At 44.2% G+C, this 24203-nt stretch overlaps 1 protein-coding gene across 2 annotated transcripts in view; it reads left to right on the top strand.

Moving 5' to 3' along the window:
- Positions 1 to 24203, top strand: part of SSB (small RNA binding exonuclease protection factor La) — an 80446-nt gene that overhangs the window by 37450 nt on the left and 18793 nt on the right. For both annotated transcript variants that reach the window (XM_085645346.1, XM_085645345.1), the window contains exons 5-9: positions 3583 to 3690; positions 3770 to 3870; positions 5786 to 5857; positions 5938 to 5980; positions 11751 to 11891. In XM_085645346.1, coding sequence (XP_085501472.1) covers positions 3583 to 3690; positions 3770 to 3870; positions 5786 to 5857; positions 5938 to 5980; positions 11751 to 11891 — 465 coding nt within the window. The remainder of the gene's footprint in view (positions 1 to 3582; positions 3691 to 3769; positions 3871 to 5785; positions 5858 to 5937; positions 5981 to 11750; positions 11892 to 24203) is intronic.

Genomic DNA, 24203 nt, shown 5'->3' with positions numbered 1-24203 from the left:
AGACCTGAGAATGACTGTGGCATAATGAGGCACAGGCAGCAATGCAAGCAGCTGCAGGCTGCAGAACTACTTTAAAACGTAACTACTGCCTGCTCGCTGGCTACACCCACTAGTGGCTTAAGTCCTCTCTGCAAATAAATGTACAATGTTGCAGTCACGTGACCTGGATGCTGCTGCAGTACTGCAGCCAGCGAGGGCAGCTGAGCCCAGGCTGGCCGGCGCAACTGGACATCACCAGATGATGTAAAATTAAGTACAAATTGAACACCAGGAGGGCAGTGTTGTCACATACTCTACGGCTGCCACTGCAGCATGCGGGCAGTCACTTTGTTCAGAATGCTAATAGCACTCCCGTCTCCTGCTTGTCGGCAACTTTAGGAAGCGGTATGAATGTGTGACTCTGCATTTAAGTGCGGTTATGCTGACCACCACACTAAAATGCCTTAGTCTAACTCCTGATGCATGGAACTTGGCAGGGTTGTCGTTAGTCGTTTCTTTCTGTGCCGTGGAAAGCCACACTAGCCTTTGATTCAAATTGCATGTGCAGCAGAGACATCCAACAACTACAGGCTATGTCAATGGCATTGCAGCCAGTAGTTGGCTTGTGACAAGGGGCTGATGAAGGGGTGTGGCTTGTATTTTTATTTTTTTTCTCCTGAGGTCTTTCCAGTCCAGAGTAAGTTGGCCCTGTGTATTGGGCAGTGATCTGGATAGCTTCTTGGTGCCTAAAGAATGTCTGCGAACTACTAATTGAAGTTAAAATGAAAAGGCAAGTAGCAAAAAACATGCCTCCCCCATGCGCTTCGGTTTCACTTCCATCAGCACAAGGAGAGAAAAGAGGGCCTGGTGTGGCTTTTTTGCAATTAACCTTGGCAAATGATGGCTTGAAATTAACAAAACACTGTCATTTGGAAACTAAACCTTGGGATCCGGAAGGAAAGAGTACATTTATCTGCACGCGAGTTGCATGGCATGATTTCGGAGGACAATTATGAATATTTTTCTCGGTATCCTTTCGAGTGGTCCATATCGCTAATAATAATAAAGGCCATCTACAGAGGCAAAGAAAGTGATTCTGCCAGAAGTACTTTACGTGGCCAGGGCAGTGCTGGGTAACAGTGAAGCAGAGGAGTGCAAAATATTCCTACTGACTGGTATAATTTACTATGGTTTTTGCTGACCAGGTCAGTGCACACCTGCTAAGTTCAAATGGAAAGTGTCAATAGATGGGCAAAAATGGCTTCACAGTTAGCTAGATTGAATGATACAGAACCTCTCCTCAGGGGACATGCTACACTTAAGGGAATTTTTAAATTTATTTTTAAAGTGGTTTCGGTGAACCTAAACGCTAGCAGGTGCAGAGTAAACCCTAAAAGGCTGTATTCCCCTTCCACCCCCTCAACATCGGCGTTCTTAGTAGGAACTTATTTAGGTTTCATCATTAAATCACTTGGAGTTTTGGAATTGAGCCTCTGATTTGCTTACTGGGTTGACCTTGTATGGGTGGAAGGGTAATACACATTTTTTGTATTGTAATGATTTTAACGAATTGAACAGTCAATACAATTCAAATTTCATTTTATAAGCTAATCAAGGTGTGAGCAGTGGCATGTGATTCTTTTGACATTTCAAGCAGCATATTGAATTTCTATGGCGTTTAAAATGGATTCTTTGTTTACCACTTATTTTTGGATAGTAGTTATGTGCCCGTGGTTTGCTGCTTTAAGGTTTTGCTCCTACATCTTAACGTGGAATTTCTGCTAATGCTTGCATTAACTTCATTAAAGGTTATTTGGTTTTAAACTTTCTGGGTATGTGGGCAAGCTAGTCTTCCTTTTGTGAATTTGTTACCTCTTCCGGTAAATATGGCTCTTCATAGGTTAACCTTTACTTCAGTCTTGGATAAAGCCACTCTTACTTTTTTTTTTTTTTTTTTTTTTTTTTTTCTTTTCTTGATGGTATTCTTTATTCATAAGGCTGCAGGACAAGCCTATGCAACATATTGGGGCAAAGGTTATGCACCAAAGGTGACATGGTGTGCAGAGGGACAACACTTGTCTATTAATCGAACCATATACAATCCTATGCACGGGCTAGTAGGTGGCAGATAGTGGAGGGATTCAGTAGAAGGCAGTGTTGCTTTTCAATCTGAATGTAGACCCTGATGCTCATGTCTTGAAAATCATACTTTAAATGCTGATATAACTGCAAATCGCAAGGTGGCAGATTCTTTCCCTAAAATTCCGTTGTTGCAATTTAAAACTTTAGTGGTTTGTCTGGAGAAAGTGCTTTGCTCCTCGTGTGCGCAGATCTAGTAATTCTGGACTACATTTATCCAGCATCACCCTGTGATTTATAGACCACTCGCAGAACAATGTAAAGTCCATGATTTCTTTAGCTTGTATAGATTACACTGGCATCCGAAGACTTTAAATAAAAATAAGGTAATTACAACCATACCGATTTCTGCTCTCTAAGTTGTAAACTTCAGTATTTCAGGTTTTTCCATTTGGAATGCAGTAGTTTAAAGAACAGGGATGGCCGTTAAATGAACAGGAGGCAAAAAAGGAAGGTGAATGGAAGAAGGGCTTATTAACCCTTTAGTATATATCTTGTCTAAACTAATTTTAGAGCAGCTGAGCTTTGTTACTAGGTCAACTTGTCTCAGTAGTTCAGTTGTGTGGAAGGGCGCCCATGGAAGAGCACCAGGTTTGAATGGGAAGTGCAGTTCTTTAGGTTGAACAATGGCAGAATGAGTTTCTGGTAGGGCAGAGTCATCCAGCCATCTAGTTGTTGTACACAGTTTGTCACAAGATTACATGGGCATGAACTTAACTGCATCAAATACAACTGATTAGCATGTGTTAAGTCTGGCTTCTTTTCTTTAGTTTAGCTTGTGCTCCACACAGATCTTGACCAGCTTGGTGGGTACGATAGGTAATGATTAAAAATAACTAGCAGATCAGTAGTTTAACTCCTGAGGGTGCCTCTTACTGTTATGTACCACAGCTGGGTAAGTGTGTGGAATTCATGCTCTTTACGCGACCCTTTTAGTATTCTTGATGTGTTTTAGCACATGCTGGTTTTGGGGACTTAATACTAAACAGTCCATTGTATTTCAAGTGTCAGTCTGAGTCAAAGGCCTCCAGCAAAATATTACCCTGCATGAAGTGTTTGCTTACATTAAACAATTAATTTTTAGAGATCTGCTGTATTTTGCAGCCAACGCTGTAAGCAAGGCATAATTGTGGTTTTTTTCCCCCTTCAAGTGCAAGCCACCCTCTCCCATGCTGTTGTACTGCAAAATGGGCAAATCGGCCACTTGAATCTCCAGTTAGTGTTTTAACAAAGTCAAAATTCTCCTCCTGCCCTCTGTTCTTAATGCTTAGCTTAAGGTTCTGTTGATCAAATGCTAGCTCAATGTACTACGTTTAACTTCCTGTCCCAGCATTGTAGACTTATTTACAATGTAACTTAAACTCCCCATCGTGAGGTTTCCATCATCCGACTCTTGGACGTTAACTCTCTTCTTTCTTCAATGCTGGCTATTTACTAATTTCTAGTCTTTACATGTCTTTGTAGAAAGGATTCCCGACGGATGCAACATTGGATGAAATCAAAACCTGGTTTGATGGTAAAGGTCAAGTAGAAAACATTCAAATGAGGAGAACAATCCAGAGGGCGTTTAAGGTAGGTTTTCCTTGATTACATCATGTAAGATGCTATGCATTAACAGCTATTTCTGACCACATCCTTCTATTCCAATTAGGGTTCTGTATTTGCTGTGTTTGACTCTAATGAAGCAGCTAAAACTTTTGTTGAAACACCAGACCAGAAGTACAAAGATATGGACCTGATCGTATTAACAAAGTAAGTTGGTAATAGCTGTGGCACTGCATGGAATACAATGGGGACATCTGCAAACCGCTGCAGGAGCACAATTTTATATGCTGCTTTAAGTCTAGAAAAGTCTAGAAAAATTATGTTCAAGGTGCTTCTTGGGTAAATGTAAGTTTGGATCTCCGTGATTATTCTAAGCTTTCTAAAAATAAAGCCAGCCTTTACAAAATTTAAGTTTGGGGATTCTAAAGAAGTGGTTAGATTTGGTCCTAAATGACTCATTATGACATAAGATCTCTGTTGTGGTCTTCGGTGTCTGCGCGCCCTGTGAAGCAGATCTGTTAGATCACCATCACTGGTGAGGAAAGCAGCGGTGCACCTGATGTAGATGTTGAGGTCTGGTATGGCACCAACAGATAAACTATCAGGACCCCGTTCCCAACTACACTGGCACACAGCCAGTGCATACCTTGAGTTCAGAACCCAGCTATGTCCTGAGGTGGCAATACCATGTACCGCTTTTACATGGGAAGCACAGTCCGAAGAGGTGCATGGAAAGGATTGGGGGGGGGGCATAGTAAATTGGTCAGAGTGAGCAGTCCAACACGGTAGAGATCCTTGAGCTGACCATTCCTCTGGGAGTTGTGAAAGCCATTCTGGCGTGGTGCAGCATCAAGTCGAAAAAGCAATTGACAACTTTTGACTGTGGTGGCCTGGCAAGTGGGTCAGAGATGGTGAGGTGCAGACATTTCTTAGCCCTGAACGCCATTCATGCAGATCTCTACGATAAACATAGAACTCTGCAACTGTGGTAAGGGCAGTTGAGAAGATGTGAGGCCGCAAATTGGATATAAAAGGTGGAGCTACAACCCAAATAACTGGTTGCAGATGTTTAGATCCACAAGCCTAAATGCAGATCATCTGGTGGATTTAGTAGCATCCAGGGCTATGGGCTGGTTCTGTTGCGGCTTTAGTGAAACCTGAGAATATAGAATAAATAGACCATTAGCGTTATCGCAGCTGAGACGGGAGCAGCTTCCTGCAGAGATGGAGACAGTGTTGTAGTGAGGCAGGTAGCACCAGAGCTCAAACTAGTGACTGAGGTACACAGGCTTTCCCCAAGGAATTCGAGAAAAGATGTTTAAAATGTGGGCACTGTAATGTAGTTACTCAGTGGAGAAACAGTGCTGCTTACAGCGAAGTAGAAGGAAAAACGTGATGTTGTGCGAGAAGCTCCTACTGCTTTTTTCCAGACCTGAGCCGGGAACTGGCTGAGAACAAGTATTTGGTGACCCAGGGTTAATAGCGTTGATTGTTTTCTTGTGAAATATGTTGTATTTTAAACCCTTTTGGAGAAGTCCTGTCTGTTTTAACTGTTGGCGGTCAGTAAAGATTCAAAGCTAAAGGTAGTGTTTTGTAGAACCCAACAATGCCATGCTTTAGATGGCATTTTTTTTTTCTTCTCAAATACTATTTATTTGTGTCCTGGTTTATGTGGTTAGTATTATGTGTTACTTTAGCAAACTGCTGTGTTGGTTAGAAGGGCCCTGCGTGCTTGTGCAGTCTAATTTTTAGAAGAGAATCTTTTAAAGGGGTTGTGGCGAGGTTTTAAATAACGTGGCACGAGTTGGTGACTTGTGCGGTATTTAGAGGGAACAAGGCCATCCTAATTTTTTCAAACTCTTAATGCAGCTCCTTTCTTTGTAGGAACAGAAGGGGCCAAGCAAAGGCCAAAAGCAAATGAGCTTAAATTGATTTGAATAGGAACAGTCCTTTGTCCAACAAAAATTAGAGATTGCTTTCCTCAAACAAGTTTAACTTCTATGAAAGCAGGGCTGGTGATAAGAGTATTTTTAACTTGTGTTTTAACAAATGCTTTCCTTGGCTTGTCACTGCTGAATTATAACGTCTGCTTGTCCAAATGCACTTCTTTTTCTCTTTTCAGAGACAATTACTTCGCAAAGAAGAATGAAGAAAGGAAGCAACATCGAGCAGAAGCTAAAACAAAGTCGAAACAGTAAGATTGCCTCCCTGATTGCTTGTAACCACCTTTCTAATCTTGAATATATACTGAATTCTGTATGCATCCTTTTACAGAGCGAAGGAAGAAACCCAGAAAAAAGCAGAAGAGGATGAAATGGTAAGTACACTGTAACAAACTGCAATTGATGAAAATGTGACTAACTATTCGGTCTCTTCCTGATTGGTTCCTTTTGAGGTAGAGCACAATTCTCAGTTGCCCAGACCTACAATAAAACAATAGTGGATTGGGAGAGAATCTTCAAATAAAAGCACTCCCTATACCTGAACTCTGCATATTACTGACAGCACGAGAGTTCAGATTTATTTTGTCTTTTGAGGGAGGCCTTACTAGATCAGATGTAAGAAGTTCTGAGATCATTCAGTAGGTGGATATAAGAACTCTTTGCTACATTCCACCACTGTATTTGTGGCATGGCAGAAGGTAACGTGTGCTCCCGCACCCTCACTGTATTGTCCTCTTTTTCGGCAAATATTTTATAGTAGGCAGGGGCTGAGAAATGAGCTATATTGCAGCATGGCTCGGTGTTTTCTTTTTTTATTGGCCTGAGTTCCGAGATAGTAAAATGGGGTCTGGTATCTCCACATAAAAGAAATGATGGGAGAGACTGCTGCATCCAATGTAATTACATGAACGTGACTTAGCAACAGTCTCTTCAGCACAGTGGAAAGCGTTTCTGCCTTCAGCCAAATTGACACTTTTTTGATAAAGTTACTTAAGTGGGGTATGCATCGAGGATGCCTGAAGGAGATGGGAGGTGGTAGGGGTGAACGATGACATCCCGATAAGTGGAATTTTGCCTTGCTCAGTCATATCTTAAATTTTTCCAGATGTCAACATTTGTTACTAATCCCTTAACAGTTTGTTAAATGCCACCGGACTAAAAGGAAGAAGACACTGCGTTGGCAGTTGCTTTGCTTGGATGAAGTACTATCTACCCACCTGATCTGCTGATGTGACCATGGCTGGAGCTGGCAGCCAAATGGTACTTGAGGGTAGTAGGCTGGTGGTCGAGGGCTAACACAGTTGTCTAGTTTATCTGCCAATCTGTTCAGTAGTTGAACAACTCTGTAAGATTTCTAGTGAGCTAGCACTTAAAGTGTTTCAAAACCAATTTGTCAGAAGTCCAATACTTCAAAGCTTACCTCAACAGGACTAATTGACTCTCCAGGTAATCCAATTAGATGTGAGTCTTTTGTTTTTTTTTACTTCGCATCTACACTTTCAACAGGATTAGCAGTTTCCATATGTCGTACCTTCATAATATCTGTTCTCTGGGTGCGATCTTTAAAACTCCTCCCAATTCCGGTCTATGTATAGCGTATGATCCTGCAAACAAATATTCCTTTCACTACTGGGAAAGAGTTGAAATCAGTCTTGTTCAGTTACTAAAACCCCCAAGCATTTCCAAGTGTCGTACTGAGAAGCATTCCAACCTTAAATGGTGCATCTCCAGAAATATTACTCCGACTCTCGCAACAAGCATACTGGGCAACATGTATTTTTAGGTCTCGGCTAGCGTGGGCTGCGCACATGGGCAGTCTCGCTGGCGAGATTTAATGATTTAGAGCAGTGATTCCCAAACTGGGGTCCCCGAATCCTCCTCAGGGGGTCCGCGACTACGTTGAAAATCAAATACTATTAACAGATTAAGTGTAGATATATAAAGATGCTAAATGTACAATTGAACATTTTAAAACATACTGTAAATGTGAAGGAATTTGAAATGGGAGGCTAAAAATTAAATTAGTATCCTCAGATTAATTTGTGGGAGCAGTGCAAGTGTATCAAACTGAGTACAGTATGGAGATGAGTGGCCTCAATTGAATTTAGAAAAACTCCAACCATTCTATTAAAATTACATTTTGATGTCTTTTTTATTTGTGTGTTCTAATTAAATAAAAAGTGTAATTTGTGTATTTGTTTGATGAATGCTTTTTTCTGTATTTTTGTGCTTTTAGTTGTTCAAATCATCAACATTGCTTAGGCCGGGGTCCTCGACTTCCAGTAATGACTCATGGGAGGTCCCCGGATTCGAATAATGATTCAGTTGGGATCCCCGGATTGCAGTAATAATTAAGTGGGGGTCCCCAGAAGCCAAAGGTTTGGGAACCACTGATTTAGAGGGAATTCTTTAAAGGTCTTCAAGCCCCGCCCCTCTTTCCCATTGGCCAGCGTCACCGCTTATGCTAAACGGTGGCCAGCCATTGGGAAAGAGCATTTTGTGACGTAGACTTTTCCATTTTTCAGCCGGCCCACTTGGACGGGCTCATCCGCTTTCCGGCTGAAGTGAAAGGTTTCTTATCTCTATGGGGCCATGTGTTTCAACACATGGCCCCATGAAGACAAGAAATCGTCCCAATAGAAGGAAAGCAGGCCACATGTTTGTTTTTGCATCGCGCTTTCAGTGAAAGCGAGATGCAAAAATAAACAGTGGCTGACTGACGAGCGCTTTTTTTGGCGTGTGTTCTTTCCTTGTTATAGGACTTGTGCCCTGGAGAGGACTTGTGCCCTGGAGTTATGCATGTCTTTCTGACAGTGATTATTTCTGTCTGGTTCATTTCTGCGTGTGTTCCACTGCTGTTTGGCTAGCGGCATATTCATGATCACTGTTGTCTAGCCCACGTTGTTAGTTTACCCCTGCTGCTCTGGACTCTTAAGTCTTATCGCGCAATTAGCTTTATGTCCAAGTACCCCACCGCCCCAACATAAGACTTTAAAAAAAAACAAATATATATATTTTTTTTAATTAAATCTCCTCCCCCCCTCATGGGAATCATTCTGTGCCTAGGCGCCGCCTTGGTAAGAGCAGAGCTAAGAGCACCGAGATCACCTCGCCGGTGGGACATCACTCATCGAAACTCCTTACGAGTTTAAGACTTGCAAAGTTTTACTGCTTGAGAAGCAGTACCATTTCACTGACTGACCTCCGAGTGCGGAAGCTTGTTGGTGCCTTACGTCCGTTAAAAGGCACTGTCCGCCACGGTGACAAAAGGTGGGCATTCAGCACGATGAACGCTTTATCGCTATTTAACCGGCCAGCCCCTGCGTCACCCCTCCAGTTTTGCAGCAAGTAACCGGAGGAACTCCCGCTGCCTAGCACAGAGTAGACCCTTCCATAACACAATGGAATTCGTCGGGGTGGGAGTGGTCCAGTGCTCACATGACCGCGTGGTAGAAACATTTATACTTTACCAAATTAAGTTCAGATGCTCACACTTTGCAGCGCAGCAGTCTTTTGTACGATTACGCGTCGTAAACTGCAAAGAGAACCTATCTGAAGACAGTCTTTGCAACATCCGCTCTGTGAACATCAGGATAATTCTATGAAGACTTCAAGAACACCGCATACGGACTTAGAAGGCAGGTGGCTATTCTGTGAGATTACCTCTGGGGCTGTCGCCACAACATCCTGTTAGGGGCTGTTTCTGTAGGACGATAATTTATAGATGCAAAAAGTCTTAACTGCTATGGATTGCTCCCAAAGCTTCCCAATCAAGCAGTGTTTTTTAGATCTGGCTGTAGATGGCTTTGTAGTTTACGTCATGCTATCAAGTACAGTAAATGGTGGTAGTGTGCTTTATGTGGGCCCCTTAGCATTTCTTTCATGGTTTTCCCCGTTTCATTGGTGTGTGGGTAACTGTTCAACGTCGTGACATTCCATTGATGGTCACATTGTCACTTGTGTTCCTCATGGGCGTGAGGGAGTCAGTCAAATAGTCCTTTTGTTAGATTGTAGATGCGACATGTAGCTTGTAATTGCGACCCCCCCCCAAGGTGTAACTTCTCTTTGAGGTCATCACTTAGCAGGCACAACTTAACTGCCGAATTGTGACACTTTTGTTAAGAAACCACATGCAATATCAGTGACCTATCCTGTCCTAACGATGTAGTACTGATGACCCTTGCTCTCGTTTATATATGCGGTCATGATAACATTTTTTCAGGGGTGGGGTGGGGAGGGGGTCAAAAAGTATAAATGTACGCATTTAAGTATTTCTAAAGATACCACAATAATTCCTTTGTCAGGGTTATCTGCTGTGGAATATACTGTTGTGTAGGACTTAAGGACACAATTTACTAGATTCTACATCTTCTGACTCCTTTTCATAACGCTTTGAAGGTAGAGCTTAACTTTGCAAAGACAGACTGTTTAGCAAAGGGATCCTGCTCCCACCTTCCATATTGTTGAAGCCAGAGGTTTCTTGTGGGTATTTTCTAGGACAGCTGGGGGCAGCTGATAGCCAGCGTCCTTCTAACAAAAAGCCAGGAAGACTGACCTTTTTTTGTTTGATTATTATTGAGTTTTCTATGAGACCACCAGGGGCGTAGCTTGGTCTGCGCTTTATTGAAAGGACGCCGGGCCCTCGTTCATTCATGCCTACAGACTGCGCCGGATTACTTACAAATGTTTCTTTCTGACTTTGAATTTTCACTTGATTGTCCCTCCGCACCCTCGGAGGGTATCAAAATCGCAGGCGGATGCACAGAACAACTTCAGTGCAGAGGGAACTCACTCCTCTCAGTGCTCTTAACTTCCAAAAGTTGTACTAAATACGAGGCGCATGCACGGCAGCTTCACCCCCTGGCGTGTTTATTGTGAATTAGCGTGTACTGTACGCACACACAACACGTGGCCTCGGAGAGATATCTGCAGCAAGACTCTACTACTCCCCTCTACTACTCACACTCCTATTCTCTACTACTCTCCCCCACACACTCGTGTGTGTGTGTGTGTATATATATCTGCATATCTATATGCATGTTATGTACATAAGTTTGAAAAACACTAATCAAACCAAAGCTAAAAAGCTACCTAATTACAAACAGAATTGCTTTAACTTTTACAAAGCCGAGACCTGTTGCATTTTTAATGCTTGTTTACATCTGGTATCCAAAGGCCATCCGTTCCACAACTTAGTGGATGGTGTTTACATTTTTTAATTTTTTTTTTTTTAAATAAAAAAAAATTCACCCTGTACACGAACACACTGGTCACTTATAACTATCCACAGTGCAGGTGCCAATAACCAATGTTGGAAGTTTCTAAACCAAGTGATTCTTTAGAAAGAATCTTGGATTGAGAACGTGAGCTTCAGAAGCTGATCTGCACTAAAATGCACATATTCTTAGAGACCCAAATTAAAGACCTGCAGAATAAAAAAACATTTGCAACATAACCAACACAATGTTAACATTGGGTGCCTACTTAAGTGAGATTACAACGGTGGTGGTGGTGGCGTGTGTGTGTGTGTATAGAGGATAGGTGTATACAACATGAATGCACTTGAAAAACATTTGCATAAAGTGCAGGGTGACAAATGTTGTTTGTATTTTTTTTTGTTGGGGCCAGTTGGCTAAAAGTTGGTAGAGCTTTACAGTTGTTATAAAATCTGCTGTTGCCCCTGCCTGTGCTTGCTTCAGTGTGTATTTGACCAGTGTTTTCTTTATACAAGCTTTGTGGTTGTAGCCCGAGGGCATGGGGATCAATGCAAACTTAATGCTGTACCCTTGGAGACTTCCCTCAAGAATAGACTGGATGGTCCTAAGCCGGCCACTGTATTGCACTTGCTCAACCTCGTTTATACTTGTAAGAATGTTGAAAGGCATTTGTAAACCATGCAGTACGGAGCATTACACAATCTCATTGTGAAACATTTATTCATGAAATATGTACTCACAAGATGAATAAAGTTTGCAGTAGCATCTCATTTGGGATTGGATGTGAAGGAAAAATATTTTTACAACATGCAGTTTAGGAGTGTATGTCGAACCCATGCTAAACAAAAGCTCAGTCACTCTGATGGCACAATAAGGTTTTCCTAATCCTTCATGCAATTTTCAGCATTTTCAATGTTTTTGTTTGAAGAAATCTTTAGATGAAAAGATTGGATGTTTGCTAACCTTTTCTGGTGATCTGGATGAGAAAACGTGTAGAGAAGATCTTCATTCAGTCTTCGCAACTTATGGGGAGATTAAATGGATAGACTTCAGCAGGGGTGCAAAGGAGGTAAGGCAATTTTATATAAGCAAAACCGTTTAGTTTCCAAAATGAAACTATTTCAAGTGTTGTATTCAATTAACCGTTGAAAAAGTATTTGCTCTGCGTAATTGTTCCACATAAAGTAGCTTAGTTAGAATACTTTTTAAGTTTTTCTCTAGACCAGCCAGAACGTGCGAAATTGGTCTTGGTGAGTTGTACCAGAATGGTGTTTACTTAAATAGAAGCTTTTGAAAATATCAGTTGGTAGCATTTGCTGTTGTACATCACATGCTCTGCACGCATTTGTCATCTACTGTTGGGTACAGGCTTTGCAACTTGTTTTCTTTGAAGCAGAGTTTTACAGGGGACTCCAACTCCCTGAAGCCCACAGTGCACCAGGACATAGCTTCACCATGGATTGTTCCCTCCCCTTCATTCACCCGTACATTCTGGTTAGATCTACCACATTTTCAGCATGGACCTAACCGAATCACAACTCATGAAGACATTGCAATGGTTGGACCCAACATTCGGTCTGCAACCTGACTTCCGAGAGATCATGAATTGGCAAGTTGAACCGTTTTTTTTGTTGTAACTCACCAAAAGCAAGTGGTGGGTGCCATTATAGAATGCAGCGCCTATATTCTGCCTGTTGGGAAGTGCCCTTTTTGACATGGTCATCCCCACTTTTTGAATTGTACATGTGATTTCGACTGACAGTTCCCTGGGTGGGTTCCTGCTAACCAGGTCCCCAGTGACAGAGCTCTTTCCCAAAATGGTACAATTGTCCCCCCAATTAGCAAAACCTTTAGCACCCTCGAAGTCCCTAGTAAATGGTACCCTGGTACCTAGGGCCTGAGGTGCTAAGGAGGGTCCTCAAGGACTGCAGCAAAAATTGTGCCAACCTAACGGACCCTTCACCAAGCTCATTTATGACTGCCATTGTAGGCTGCGTGTCTCGGTGCAGACCAAAGTAAAACCACATGTCACCCATCCCTGTCATGTCCCCTACAACTACATCGGTTATTTGTAAGTCTCCCCTACATCAGGCTTGACAGCCCTAAGGCAGGGTGCTTGATATTATATGTGAGGGCACACATGCATGAGCAGCTGTGCCACTGTGCTGGTCCATTTGAATACTACCAGTGCAATTGAACAGGGAAGCATTTAAAAACATGCTGGAGAGTGGTTCCCCAGCTCCTTGATGACTTCATTGAAAAGAGGGATGTTTGGAATCAGTTATATTGCTGAACCCACATTTCCAGTGTTGAATTTATTAATGCATGCACCCAAAAGGCACCTCTGGTGCCCCCCTGAAACTACCAACTGCTGGTGGGCTGACTGGTTTTAGCCAGCCTAACGCCAGACTAATTTGTGACCCCTCCCTAAGGGTGAGGGCCTTCAATCTCGGGAGGCCAGAAACCCAGCCAGCTCTGGCAGGCGGGTGTCTTCACCCCCTCCCATGAGAACCTGCAGATTAACCTGCCAAAGCAGGTGACCTTCAAAGCAGCCCCTCCGCCTTTGGCATGCGACTGTGGTTTCTCTCAGACACCTAATTTACACTTCATTTACAGAATATTCATCCCCCTGTCGAGGTTGCGAGGTGCCACAGTTTACATTTGTGTTCCTGGCCACCTGCATGGTTGACACAGGGTTGGTTATAGTTTGATCTGTATATAGCTACGTGAAAAGGTGAGTAAGGTGCTTGATGTTTGAAGGTGTAAAGGCACGGGTACATATACTTCACTATTCATAAGTAATGGTATCACTGACTGTTAGACTACACCAAGCTGCACATGTAGGTATCTGTCAAATGTAGTGTAAACTGTATGTAGGAACCACCATTAGTGACCATTGATTGGGTCCACATGTTATATATTATATGGCAACAATCTCCATTACATGGGGTCTACCTAGTAGTAACAGAGCGTCCTAACCCACTGGAGCCAGTTGATAATTTAGTGCTTTCGTATTAAGTGGACACAGGAGAGCATGTGCCCCAGCTCGCTGGAGGCCGTGCTAAGCCGCTGGTGACTGTGGGGAGTCCACCAAGGAGTGAAATGACCAACTGCGCTGGGGCATAGGATTCCATTATATCCTATACAGATCTGTGTTCTTGTTGGTTTAGTGTTCGTGTTCGTGTTTTTGGGAATAGCAGAATCTTTAACACTTCTTGGGTACAGTGTTTTCAGGTTTGTACAGAAAAGCAGCACTCTCCTAAGTGGGTTCTTCTGAAGGAGGAATGATTGGGAGCAGTCATTTATGAGCTAGGTTACTCCTTTGGGTCTAGGCTGTAAAAAGATTGAGCCAGTATGATGAATTGTCTAGTGGGGCAATGCAGAGAACTTAAGATTCCTATTGTGATGGGCAGTCAATGCCTTACCCCAAGGGCAGAAGTTGATTTGGTTTCATCAGCCTGGCATATCCAGATTGATTGAAGTTAGGTGATTAGGTACTTCTTGAGCCCATTGTAGAATCCACTGGTATAATGTTAGAAGCCTTGAACTGTAGAGGCCTAGATCCTGTTTGGAGCGCCGTATAGTGGTTTTATTTTTGGGTCACCAAGTTAACCTCACTTTGAAGTGAGTTTATAGTCCATAATCTTCAAGTGAGGTGGTGGGAGAGTACTGGTCACTCCAGGGCTCAAAATCCAAAAAATTGTACTAGTCCTGCAGGTCTAGTACCAAACTGCAACCTTCTTGGCCGCTGTCTCTGAAGACGAAGCAAATGTGACAAGATTTAAAGGCCTCTTTATTTCTTATTTATTGTGTGAGCTATAAAAATGCCTTTAAATCTTATCTTGTCACATTTGCTCCGTTTTCAGAGACCAAGGACAAAAGTTAGTTTGTCGTCTTACTCGCCAGAAAGGGCGAGTAGGATCTAAAAATAGCTCTTCCTCCATTAAATCGAACTCTCAAATGCGAGTGGATTTCTCGAGCCCTGCACTTGCCTCAAAGTTCGGGGGCGGGGAGTACCATTAAGGTCAGGAGAGGCCTCTGAATCCCAGGGTGCTGGGGAGGAGAGGCTTCTAGAGCGAAGACAAAACACAAACCAGCATTGGCATAGCCAATAGATCTCGCCTTTGGGACCTTAAGTGTTTAGCCACAGATATTGACTTTGCCTATGTCTTTAAGCTGTGCTGTACAGAAGTCTGCAGCATGCTGAAAAGTTATAATAAAGAAGTGTCAAGCATTTTTGTTACTGTATATATGACTAAAAGCATGATGTACAACTGAACGACCATATTAAAGTACTAACAATAAATGTCTTGAGTTTTTGAGACTATGCCTTTTGTGTTGATTTTTAAAACCTAAATAAAAGGCATTTCCATTTACAGTGCTAATAGCTTAAACTCACACCCATGCGAGACTTATTGCATTGCAAAAGCTTGTTTTTAACTGTTATCGTGGCTTGTGGTGTTTCGTGCATGTAGGCAGAGGATTATGTTGCAGGGACCCGAGTGACCCACAGCTAGATAGTGTTATGCAGTATGTCAATTGCTGGTGTGCTATTGCAGCGCTACTGTGCCTGGACTGGTGGCTGATCAGTGTTGCGGGGTACCTTGTTTGGTGTTTACTTGTAGAGCGTGATGTGAAGCTCTCAGCATACCTCAGACCCCTGTGGCACCAGACTTCTTTCAAATGGCAGCATGGCTATATTTGGCGGCTGTAGAGTTGGACACGTGCCGCAGGAGAATGATCCCCCTCATTGGGCTTTGTGGGGGGAGAGGTTGAGAGCAAAGTGTAAGACCCAGACAGTCTGAGCTGAGAGGTAAGAAGTAAGGAGTTGCAGTCTGTAATGGGCTGAGTCGGAGCTGGGAATCAGCCGCTGCAGTTTATTTCAAGCAAAAGGAAGTCGACCTACTCCCACCCGGCCACGATTTAACAGCCCTGTTTAGAGGGGAAGGAACCAGTGCTTCAGAGGCGTCCGTCCCAGGTAGAGAGCGGCGGATAAATAAAACAAGATCTATTTTTTTCAATATAGGCTTTTAGTAACCAGCACGGCAGAGGCAGAATACTGCGCTGATTACTGAAAGCATAGAATATTGAAAACCTAGTTTGGCAAGCCGCACCAGAGGAATGAAGTGTGGCTCGCTAAAGTCTATGCTCCAGAGAAATTAAAGGCGCGGCAGCCAGAAGATTAAGGCGCTAATACAAGAAAAAAGTGCTTAGCGGCTAATTAAGAGACACGGTGTCACGCCGCGAGTAAAAGATCCAGTCTGGGTAGACGGGGCCAAAAGTTGACAGGGCGGTAACGAGGAGGGACTGAAACGCCTACTTTACAATAGAAAGACAGCGTTTAGCATGCACCGTGACGCAAGCCAATAAACTAGGGGCGGAGCCTACACCACTTCTAAAATATAATCGATTACAAGAAGCCTCGCAAAGCGAGCAACACATGCGCGCTGCAACGCTAGGCGAGACCTAAAAAGGCTCAGATGCATTTAAAGAGGCTTCCCTAATAACTAGAAATGGTTACTACTGAGGTCCAACAGTGGCATCATTCACAGGGCAGAGGTTTGGACCATTCTGGCCCTAATGTTGCCAAAAAAGGTTCTCTTTGGCACAACCTAGCATATAAGGGCTTTACAAAGTTGTGGCAGAAAAGCTGCAGGTTTTGGGACAGGAACACTAGAGTGTTGCAGTCGATGAGAATGAAAACCTACTCCTCCCAATCCTATCCGGCTTAGGTAAAACATGAAAGGAGAAAATTACCGGGGAGGGGGAGCAGCCACAAAGGGCAATAGTAAACTAGCATTTGCAATGCTATAGGTCTCACATTTACGAAAGTTTAAGCTGTTGTCATTTACAATAAATCCAAGACCTATTTCACTTCAAAGAAGCTGCCACCAGTGACCTAGCTGCTTGAAAGTGAAACCGTGCATGGTGAGGAAGAAAGTACATTGTGTCTGCAGTAGGAGAAACTAATTAAAGAAAATAGTGCTTACAGACTAAATAAGACCTACCGTGTCGCAACAGGAGTTAAAAGGCCAGTCTCCATGGGAAGTTACAAATGCAGACAAGGCGGTACCAAGTAGGGACTAACCAGCCTAATAACTACTCGGAAGCCAGTGTTTACAAAGTACAATGACAAAAGCCAATTAAAAAATGTGGGCGAGGTCTTCACAGCCATACTCCACTACTGCATGCATGGCAGCAGCACATGCGCTGCCCAAGCTCGACCTAAAAACACAGGTTGTTGATTGGTTTTAGGACTCGCCTACGCAGCGCGCAAGCGTTGCTTTGGAGTGACCTCTTGAAATCGCTCCGTACTTTTTTGGAAACTCGTGCATGTTCTGCATGGTTTCCAATGAGCGCTAATGCATGTACGGCATTTACCTTGCGGGAGCGAGCAGCGGCGCCATCTGTTTGCAACTATCGCTATCGCGCTTTGGAAACAGATGGTGCAGCTGCTGGCACCTGCAAGGTAAATGCTGTACATGACTGAGCCTCGAAGCCGTGCCATGCTCTCAGCTGGTTTGGCTATTCACAGCATGTGTGTTGACACTGATCGGAGCATTTACAAGATGTGCAGGGTTGGCGCTTCGGCTGTTTTAGCTAGTTTAATGTGGCACTGCTCCCCTTAACACAATCTGTGCCCTTATTGAAAACAGGTAGGTTTCTGTGGGCTTGCATTTGTTTTTAAAAGATGCGATTCCCAGTGTGAGTGCTTTAGCAGGGTCTGGGAGGCAGGGTCTGGGAAATGGTGCCGCTACCTCTTGTTCGTTGATGCGGTATTTCTGCCTCTAGATCCTCTCCAAGGGTACTTGGTTCCTCACCGTCCCATGGCCTGCCTGGTGCAGTATGGAAGCCACAGGCATTCGCCTGAATGATTGTGAACCTGCTTTCTTGCGGGTTGGGCATTTGACAAACTGCAGCAAAAGCAGCAAGTTCTTCAGTCTTCCTGTTAAGAGAAGGCCAGTGGGAGCTAGCAGACCGTCATGTGATGGAGCCAACTTCTGCATTTCCTTTAGGCAACACCGAATTAAGGCACGATTCGAACATTTATGTGACGTTACAGGAAGTGACGCTGTCGAAAGTGGCATTGCCGGAAGTTATATGTATTATGTGGCAGTAGAAAAGGTGTTAAATATTTAGCAAACTATAACAAATGCTTCAAATACTGCCTAGTCTCAGCTATTCAAAGTCAAAAGTGACGTCACTTTCACTCCCTGCTGCAGGTGCCACAGGACACAAATGTCCGCATCGGATTGGCAGGGCGGGCGGGCAATAGGCCATTCATTGCCCGAGGGTCCTGAGGCCAAGGCCAGCTGGTGGGTCGTTTTTGTGAGATGTGATAAAATCACATATGCCTGGGCCCGCTTTAATACTAGCACTTGACCCTAAAGGTTACTGCAGCCTTCGAGGGAAGATCAGAGCTCATTATAACTGAGTACAGAGAATGGCTGGCTCGTTTGCTTGTGCAGGACAATGAGCCAAACTGATCAGGTAGAGCTTTATGTAAATGTTTGAAGAAAATTAGGTTTTTCAACTGGATTACGTCTGAAATGAATTTTGGGCAAAGTTCTTCAAAAGAAGAGAAGTACAGTTTCTGTATTAAGGGCTAAGTTCTCTTGTTATCCAGTATTGGGGTATCTTTCATAGATTCACATGCCTGAATCATTCCCCGTCGCCGGAGTCCCACGGTAAATACAAAAGTACTGCCAAATAATAATAGTAGTAGTAGGCCCCAAAGAAAAGGCCTGAGGCCTAGATCTTAGCAGCCTATCTACATCATTATGCCAAAAGAACCAAAAAATTGGTCCCAACCAATCGGCTATCAGCACCCTCTAGAACACTCAGCAGAGCCAGTTCTCCTCAGATTTTCACCGCACATCATGTGGAAGGAAGTCTCCCTGTGCCACTCAGTTTTTCTTCTTTATTCCATGATGTCTGACAAAGCCTTGTTCAAGCCCTGCAGAACCTGTGCCAAGAAGAGTCCATGTTGGTGACCAGCATAAGGACTGCATCTACTGCCTCTACCCTAAACATGAGGCAAAAGATTGCAACATTTGCTGTACCTTCCCTACTAAGACTCTTAGGGATAGGGAGGAGAGAGTGCTGTTATGGCTTAAATCCTCTTCGGCTGAAGAGGATGATAGAGCCTCAACTTCCAGCAAGAGAGCTAGGTCTCAGGACAGCTCTTCAAGCGAGGGGAAAAAACACCATAAATCTTCCCCCCCCCCTATACTTCTGGCCCTTCTCAGAGGACTACTCTCATCTCCTCTGGGTCAGCGCAGTCTCTTCAGGACTCTGCTGTCAAGGACTCTAAGAAGACGTCTACAAAAACAGAGTAAAAGCCTTTCAAAATCTCTGGCTTTCCCTCCTTCGTCGACTATTTGTCACTTCTTCTGTTCCTTCGTTGACTGAGACTGTCTTGACGACGTTTATCACCTCTCCTATACTGTCGATGAGGATTACTATCCTGTCAAAGAAAACCGTCATTGAAGAATCGTCGTCTAAGTCCACATCTACGTTACTGTCGATGAAGCCACCACCGACAAAGACGCAGCTGTCGACGAAGGTCCCGTCGACGACTAATCCATGGACTGGGGACTTACCTGTTCCGTCTGCGGCACCTGCATTGACTATGGCTCCTACTCATTCAACACCTGTTTCATCTAGGAGTTTTCAGCTCAAAACATTTCAAAGACCTGAATATAGCCATATTTCACCACTTACTCCCTCAAATCTCCCGGAAACACATGTGCAGGAAGAGGATGATGATTACCAGGAGTAAGAGGAAGAAGGAGCATTTGGGATAGCTCATCCTCCTTCAGAGCTACACATCAAATGTCAAGATGATGATGATTACCAAGAACAATATTATCAAGAGGACATTGTCGTCCCGCATCAGAGTTTACCATAGACAACCTCGCCAGAGTGAGATGTGCCATCTGCCTCCAACTCTAATACAAGACCTGCAAGCCATGCTAGCAGATTAGACGGTGTTTTCCCCCACAGCAAGTCATTCCACTAGTTCCACCACCTGTGGCGGTTCCGGATCCTTTGCCTTCACCTGACGCTCCTGTTCCAACGCCTCAGCTTCCAGACCCTCCTCAAGACCCTCATCATGGTCAGGACACATCCTCCGAAGAGGAAGTTGAAGAGGGTGAACTACCAGAGACCATTCATGCAGATCCTTGGGATTCTTGTATTATCCCAATGCCTTCACCACCGACTCCTCTACCATCTGTTTCGCCCCCAGAGGATATAGGGGGGGATTTCATAATCTAATGCAGCGAGCTGCTGCTAGATTTCAATGGCCTGTCATGGTTGAACAATGCTTCCTACATGATTTTAAGGAGGAATCCAGAAAGATTACGAGGGTTGTCCCGATAATTGGTTACATCTGGAACGAAGGGATCCAAATCATAAACTCCTGCATCTGTGCCAGCAGTGCTTCCAAGGATAGATGAGAAATACCGTGCTCCGGCCAATAGTCCATCCTGTCTCATTGGCCAGCCTCGACCAGATTTGGTCATTTCCCAGGCTGCCCAACAAAGATCTAAGAACCTGGCAACACCCATTACGACACCGCCGGACAAGGAAGGGCGTCATCTTGACTTGATCAGCAAGAAGTTTTCGACAATGGCAGATGCCTCCATCAGAGCATCTAACTCCCTAGCAATAATAGGGCGTTATGACCGCCAAATGTGGTTGGATATGGCTGGACTTATTGAGCTCCTTCCTGAAGACAGGAAGCAAGGAAAATTCAGCATCTGAAACCATACATTGCGCACTAGACCTTGTCAATACAAATTTTCGCCAGCTGGCTGGTGCGGCAGTACAGACGCCAGGCTTGGCTGAAGGCCACCACTTTCAGACCTGAAGTCCAGACAAATATTGGACATGGCCTATGATGGCGAATCGTTGTTCGGAAAACACATCGATGAAGCCCTCCAGGCAATAAAAACTGATAGATACGGCAAGATCATTGGGTTCATTGCAGTACAAACGCTGAACCTTCAGAGGTGCAAAGGGGCGTGGGTTTTCCTCTAGAGAAGGATACCAAAACCAGCAGAACAGACCATACCAGTCCCAATATAGACAAAATTACCAATCTTCATACAGGCAATCCAACACGTCTGGTTTCTCTCGTCAGGGCGGTCAAACTATCTCAATCAAGGACGAAACGCCAACAAAGCAGTGATCTCTGCAGGGCGCCTACCACACCTATTCCCCTTCCCGTGGGCATGAAAATGTCAGCATTTGTGTACAAGTGGCAAGAAATTACCTCAGATCAATGGGTTCTAGACCTGGTGAATAACGGTCATACCCTAGAATTTGTCACCAAGCCACCCGCCAGTCTGCCCAAGGGACCCCTCCCCCCCCCCTCCTTGTCTTCACTTATTATTCAAAGAAGCTTTAATGATGCTCCTCGAGAATGCAATAGAGAAGGTTCCATCACATCAGAAACGGGACAGGTTTCTATTCCCTTTTTTGGGGGGGGGGGGGGGGGGGGGGGGGGGTTTCTGATCAAAAAGAAATCTGGGGAATGGCGACCTGTAGCAGCAGTGTTAAGATCCCGGGGAATCTAAGTATTCCCGTATTTGGACGATTGGTTAATCAAAGTTCCTTCGGAACGAGCAGTCAAGATTGCCATTACAATGTCTCTTCTACTCACTGGGGCTAACTGTGAACAGGAGCAAATCTCAGTTCCGCCCGATACAGGTCCTTCCATTTCTTGGAGCTCTGCTGGATACAGTACAGTGAAAGGCATTCTTATCTCTCGAACGACAGGTTCGTCTTCAAAAGCTGGCAATTCTGATTTCCAGAAAAGTCAGTTTCTGTTCCGCATGTTTGCTTCACTCCTGGGGTGTGTTCTTCGGCAATAAATCTCATCCCTTTGGTAAGACTCCGAATGAGACCTCTACAGGAGGAGCTACACCTTCAGTGGCAACAGGCAGTGGGTTCCTTCGACATCCTCAGTCACACCACGCATGACAAACGCTCTGCATTGGTGGTCACAGATGGCCAACTTAGCAGAAGGACTCACTTTCATACAGAATATTCCAGATTTTGTTCTCACAACCGATGCCTCCATGGAAGGATGGGGAGGTCATCTCCAAGATTTACAGATACAAGGAAAGTGGTCTCCAGAGTACAAGAAACATATCAACAGCCTGGAATTGCGAGCAATTTTCCTGTCCCTGCAAGCTTTCCTTCCAAGGATTGCAGGTTAATCAGGACTGGTTCGGACCGACAATACCACCAGCATGTTTTACGTAAACAAGCAAGGAGGGACCAGATAGGCAACTGTCGAGGCTCGGGAGTTGTGGGAAGGGGTCACACTCCACAACATAACCCTCAAAGCAGAACATGTCGGGGGTCTCCACAATACCCTGGTGGACACGCTCAGCAGGTCCCAATCGGATTGCCACGAGTGGGAGCTACAGCAGAATCAAGTGAACAGGGTGTTCCGAACTTGGGGTAAACCGGCACTGTATTTGTTCGCAACGAAGGACAACAAAAACATGCCGATATCACACCAGCAGATGCCGTCAACAGGGATCAAGGGGTAATGCCCTGTCCATGCGATGGTCAGGGATTTGTGCTTGCGCTTTTCCCCCAAATACCTCTAATCCCGAGGGTACTACGCAAGATGAAATTGGAGGGCTGCCATCTCATTCTGATTGCACCCCGGTGGCCACGCCAGTACTGGTTCCAAGAGCTTCTGTTAATATCCCAGGACCAGCCGATCCGTCTTCTTCCGACACCCACAATGTTGTCGAGGAACAAAGGTCAGGTGCTTCACCCGGACCCTCAGTCTCTACATTTACACGCATGACTCCTGATTTCTTAGAATTCAAGGACCTTAACATCCCTCAGGACTGTCGAGACATATGACACAATCGCGAGCTTACAGCACAATTAAGACTTGCCATCTAAAATGGAAACGTTTTTGCTGTTGGTGAGAGGCTAACAACGTTCACCCGGTGGAAGCTCCTGCAGAACAGATCCTTCCTTATTTGCTATATCTGGCAAGGTCTGGGCTCACTTTTTCAGCAGTCAAAGTCCATTTAGCCGCACTTTCCAGATTCAGAAAGGGTGCTCAACTTCCTTCTTTATTTTCATCCTCTTTGATCAAACAATTCATGAAAGGACTTTTCCGAGCGTTTCCTCCGGTAAGTCCTCCTCCACTGGAGTGGGAACTTAACACTGTCCTAACGCAACTAATGAAACACCCATTCGAGCTGATCCACAAGGCCGTACTCCAATTCCTCACCTGGAAAGTTGCCTTACTTCTGGCTCTGACATCCGCTAGAAGAGTGAGTGAAATTCAGGCCTTCACTATAAAGGAACCATTTCTACATTTCACTCAGGACTACGTGACCTTCCGGACTAATCCTACATTCATACCTAAAGTACCGTCACAGTTTCACCTCCATGAACTGGTAAAATTAAGGACTTTCTTTCCAAATCAGTCTACACCAGCGGAAAGAGCCTTACATTCTTTATTAAAAGATGTTTAAAATTCTACCTTCAAAAAACAGAGCATTAGAAAATCCGAACAGTTTGTGGCTTGCAGCCAAACTACTCTGGGAACTGCAGTCACAAAAGCCACAATTGCCAGATGGATAGCATCTACAATCCATTTCTGCCGTGACAAGGGTAACGGGCCATTGCTAAGGAAAGCAAAGGCCCACTCCACGAACGGTGGCAGTGTCTACAGCGTTTGCTGGGGTGACTCTAGAAAATATCTGTCGTGCTGCGACATGGAAGAATGTCCACATGTTCACAAGACATTACTGCCTTCAATCTACACATCAGGACGATGCAGCAGTTGGACAAACTGTCCTACGCCATCCATGTCAGTTTCAGGTACCTTAAGTCTTTTAAATGCTATCTACGGCTTGCATTATTCATGACGCTGACAATTTCTGCAATTATGGCATGTCTGACAGTGTTATTACGGTGCATGTTTAATTTCCCTGTGTATGTTACATGCTTTTGAATTCTAAAGTTTGGTTTATTATATCTTTTTTGTTAAGTTGTGGATGTAATTGGGAGTTTATCAGCACTAGTCTCCCACCAGCCGCAAACGACTGTATACTTAGTATACTGTTTGCTACTCTGATTCAGGCATGTGAATCTATAAAAGATACCACAATACTGGATAAGAAAACAAGTTACTTACCTGTAACTACAGTTATCCAGTATTGGTATCTTCCCTAGATTCACATGCACCCACCCTCCTACCCATAGTCAGTTCTCTGTTTTGGGACACTTGCTTCACACTATGAGGAGAACTGGCTCTGCTGAGTGTTCTAGAGGGTGCTGATTGGTTGGGACCAATCTTTTGGTTCTTTTGGCATAATAATGTAGATAGGCTGGT

The sequence above is a fragment of the Triturus cristatus genome, chromosome 3_1, assembly GCF_964204655.1.
Source record: "Triturus cristatus chromosome 3_1, aTriCri1.1, whole genome shotgun sequence".
NCBI classification, from domain to species: domain Eukaryota; kingdom Metazoa; phylum Chordata; class Amphibia; order Caudata; family Salamandridae; genus Triturus; species Triturus cristatus.
This window is presented reverse-complemented; position numbering and strand designations above follow the sequence as displayed.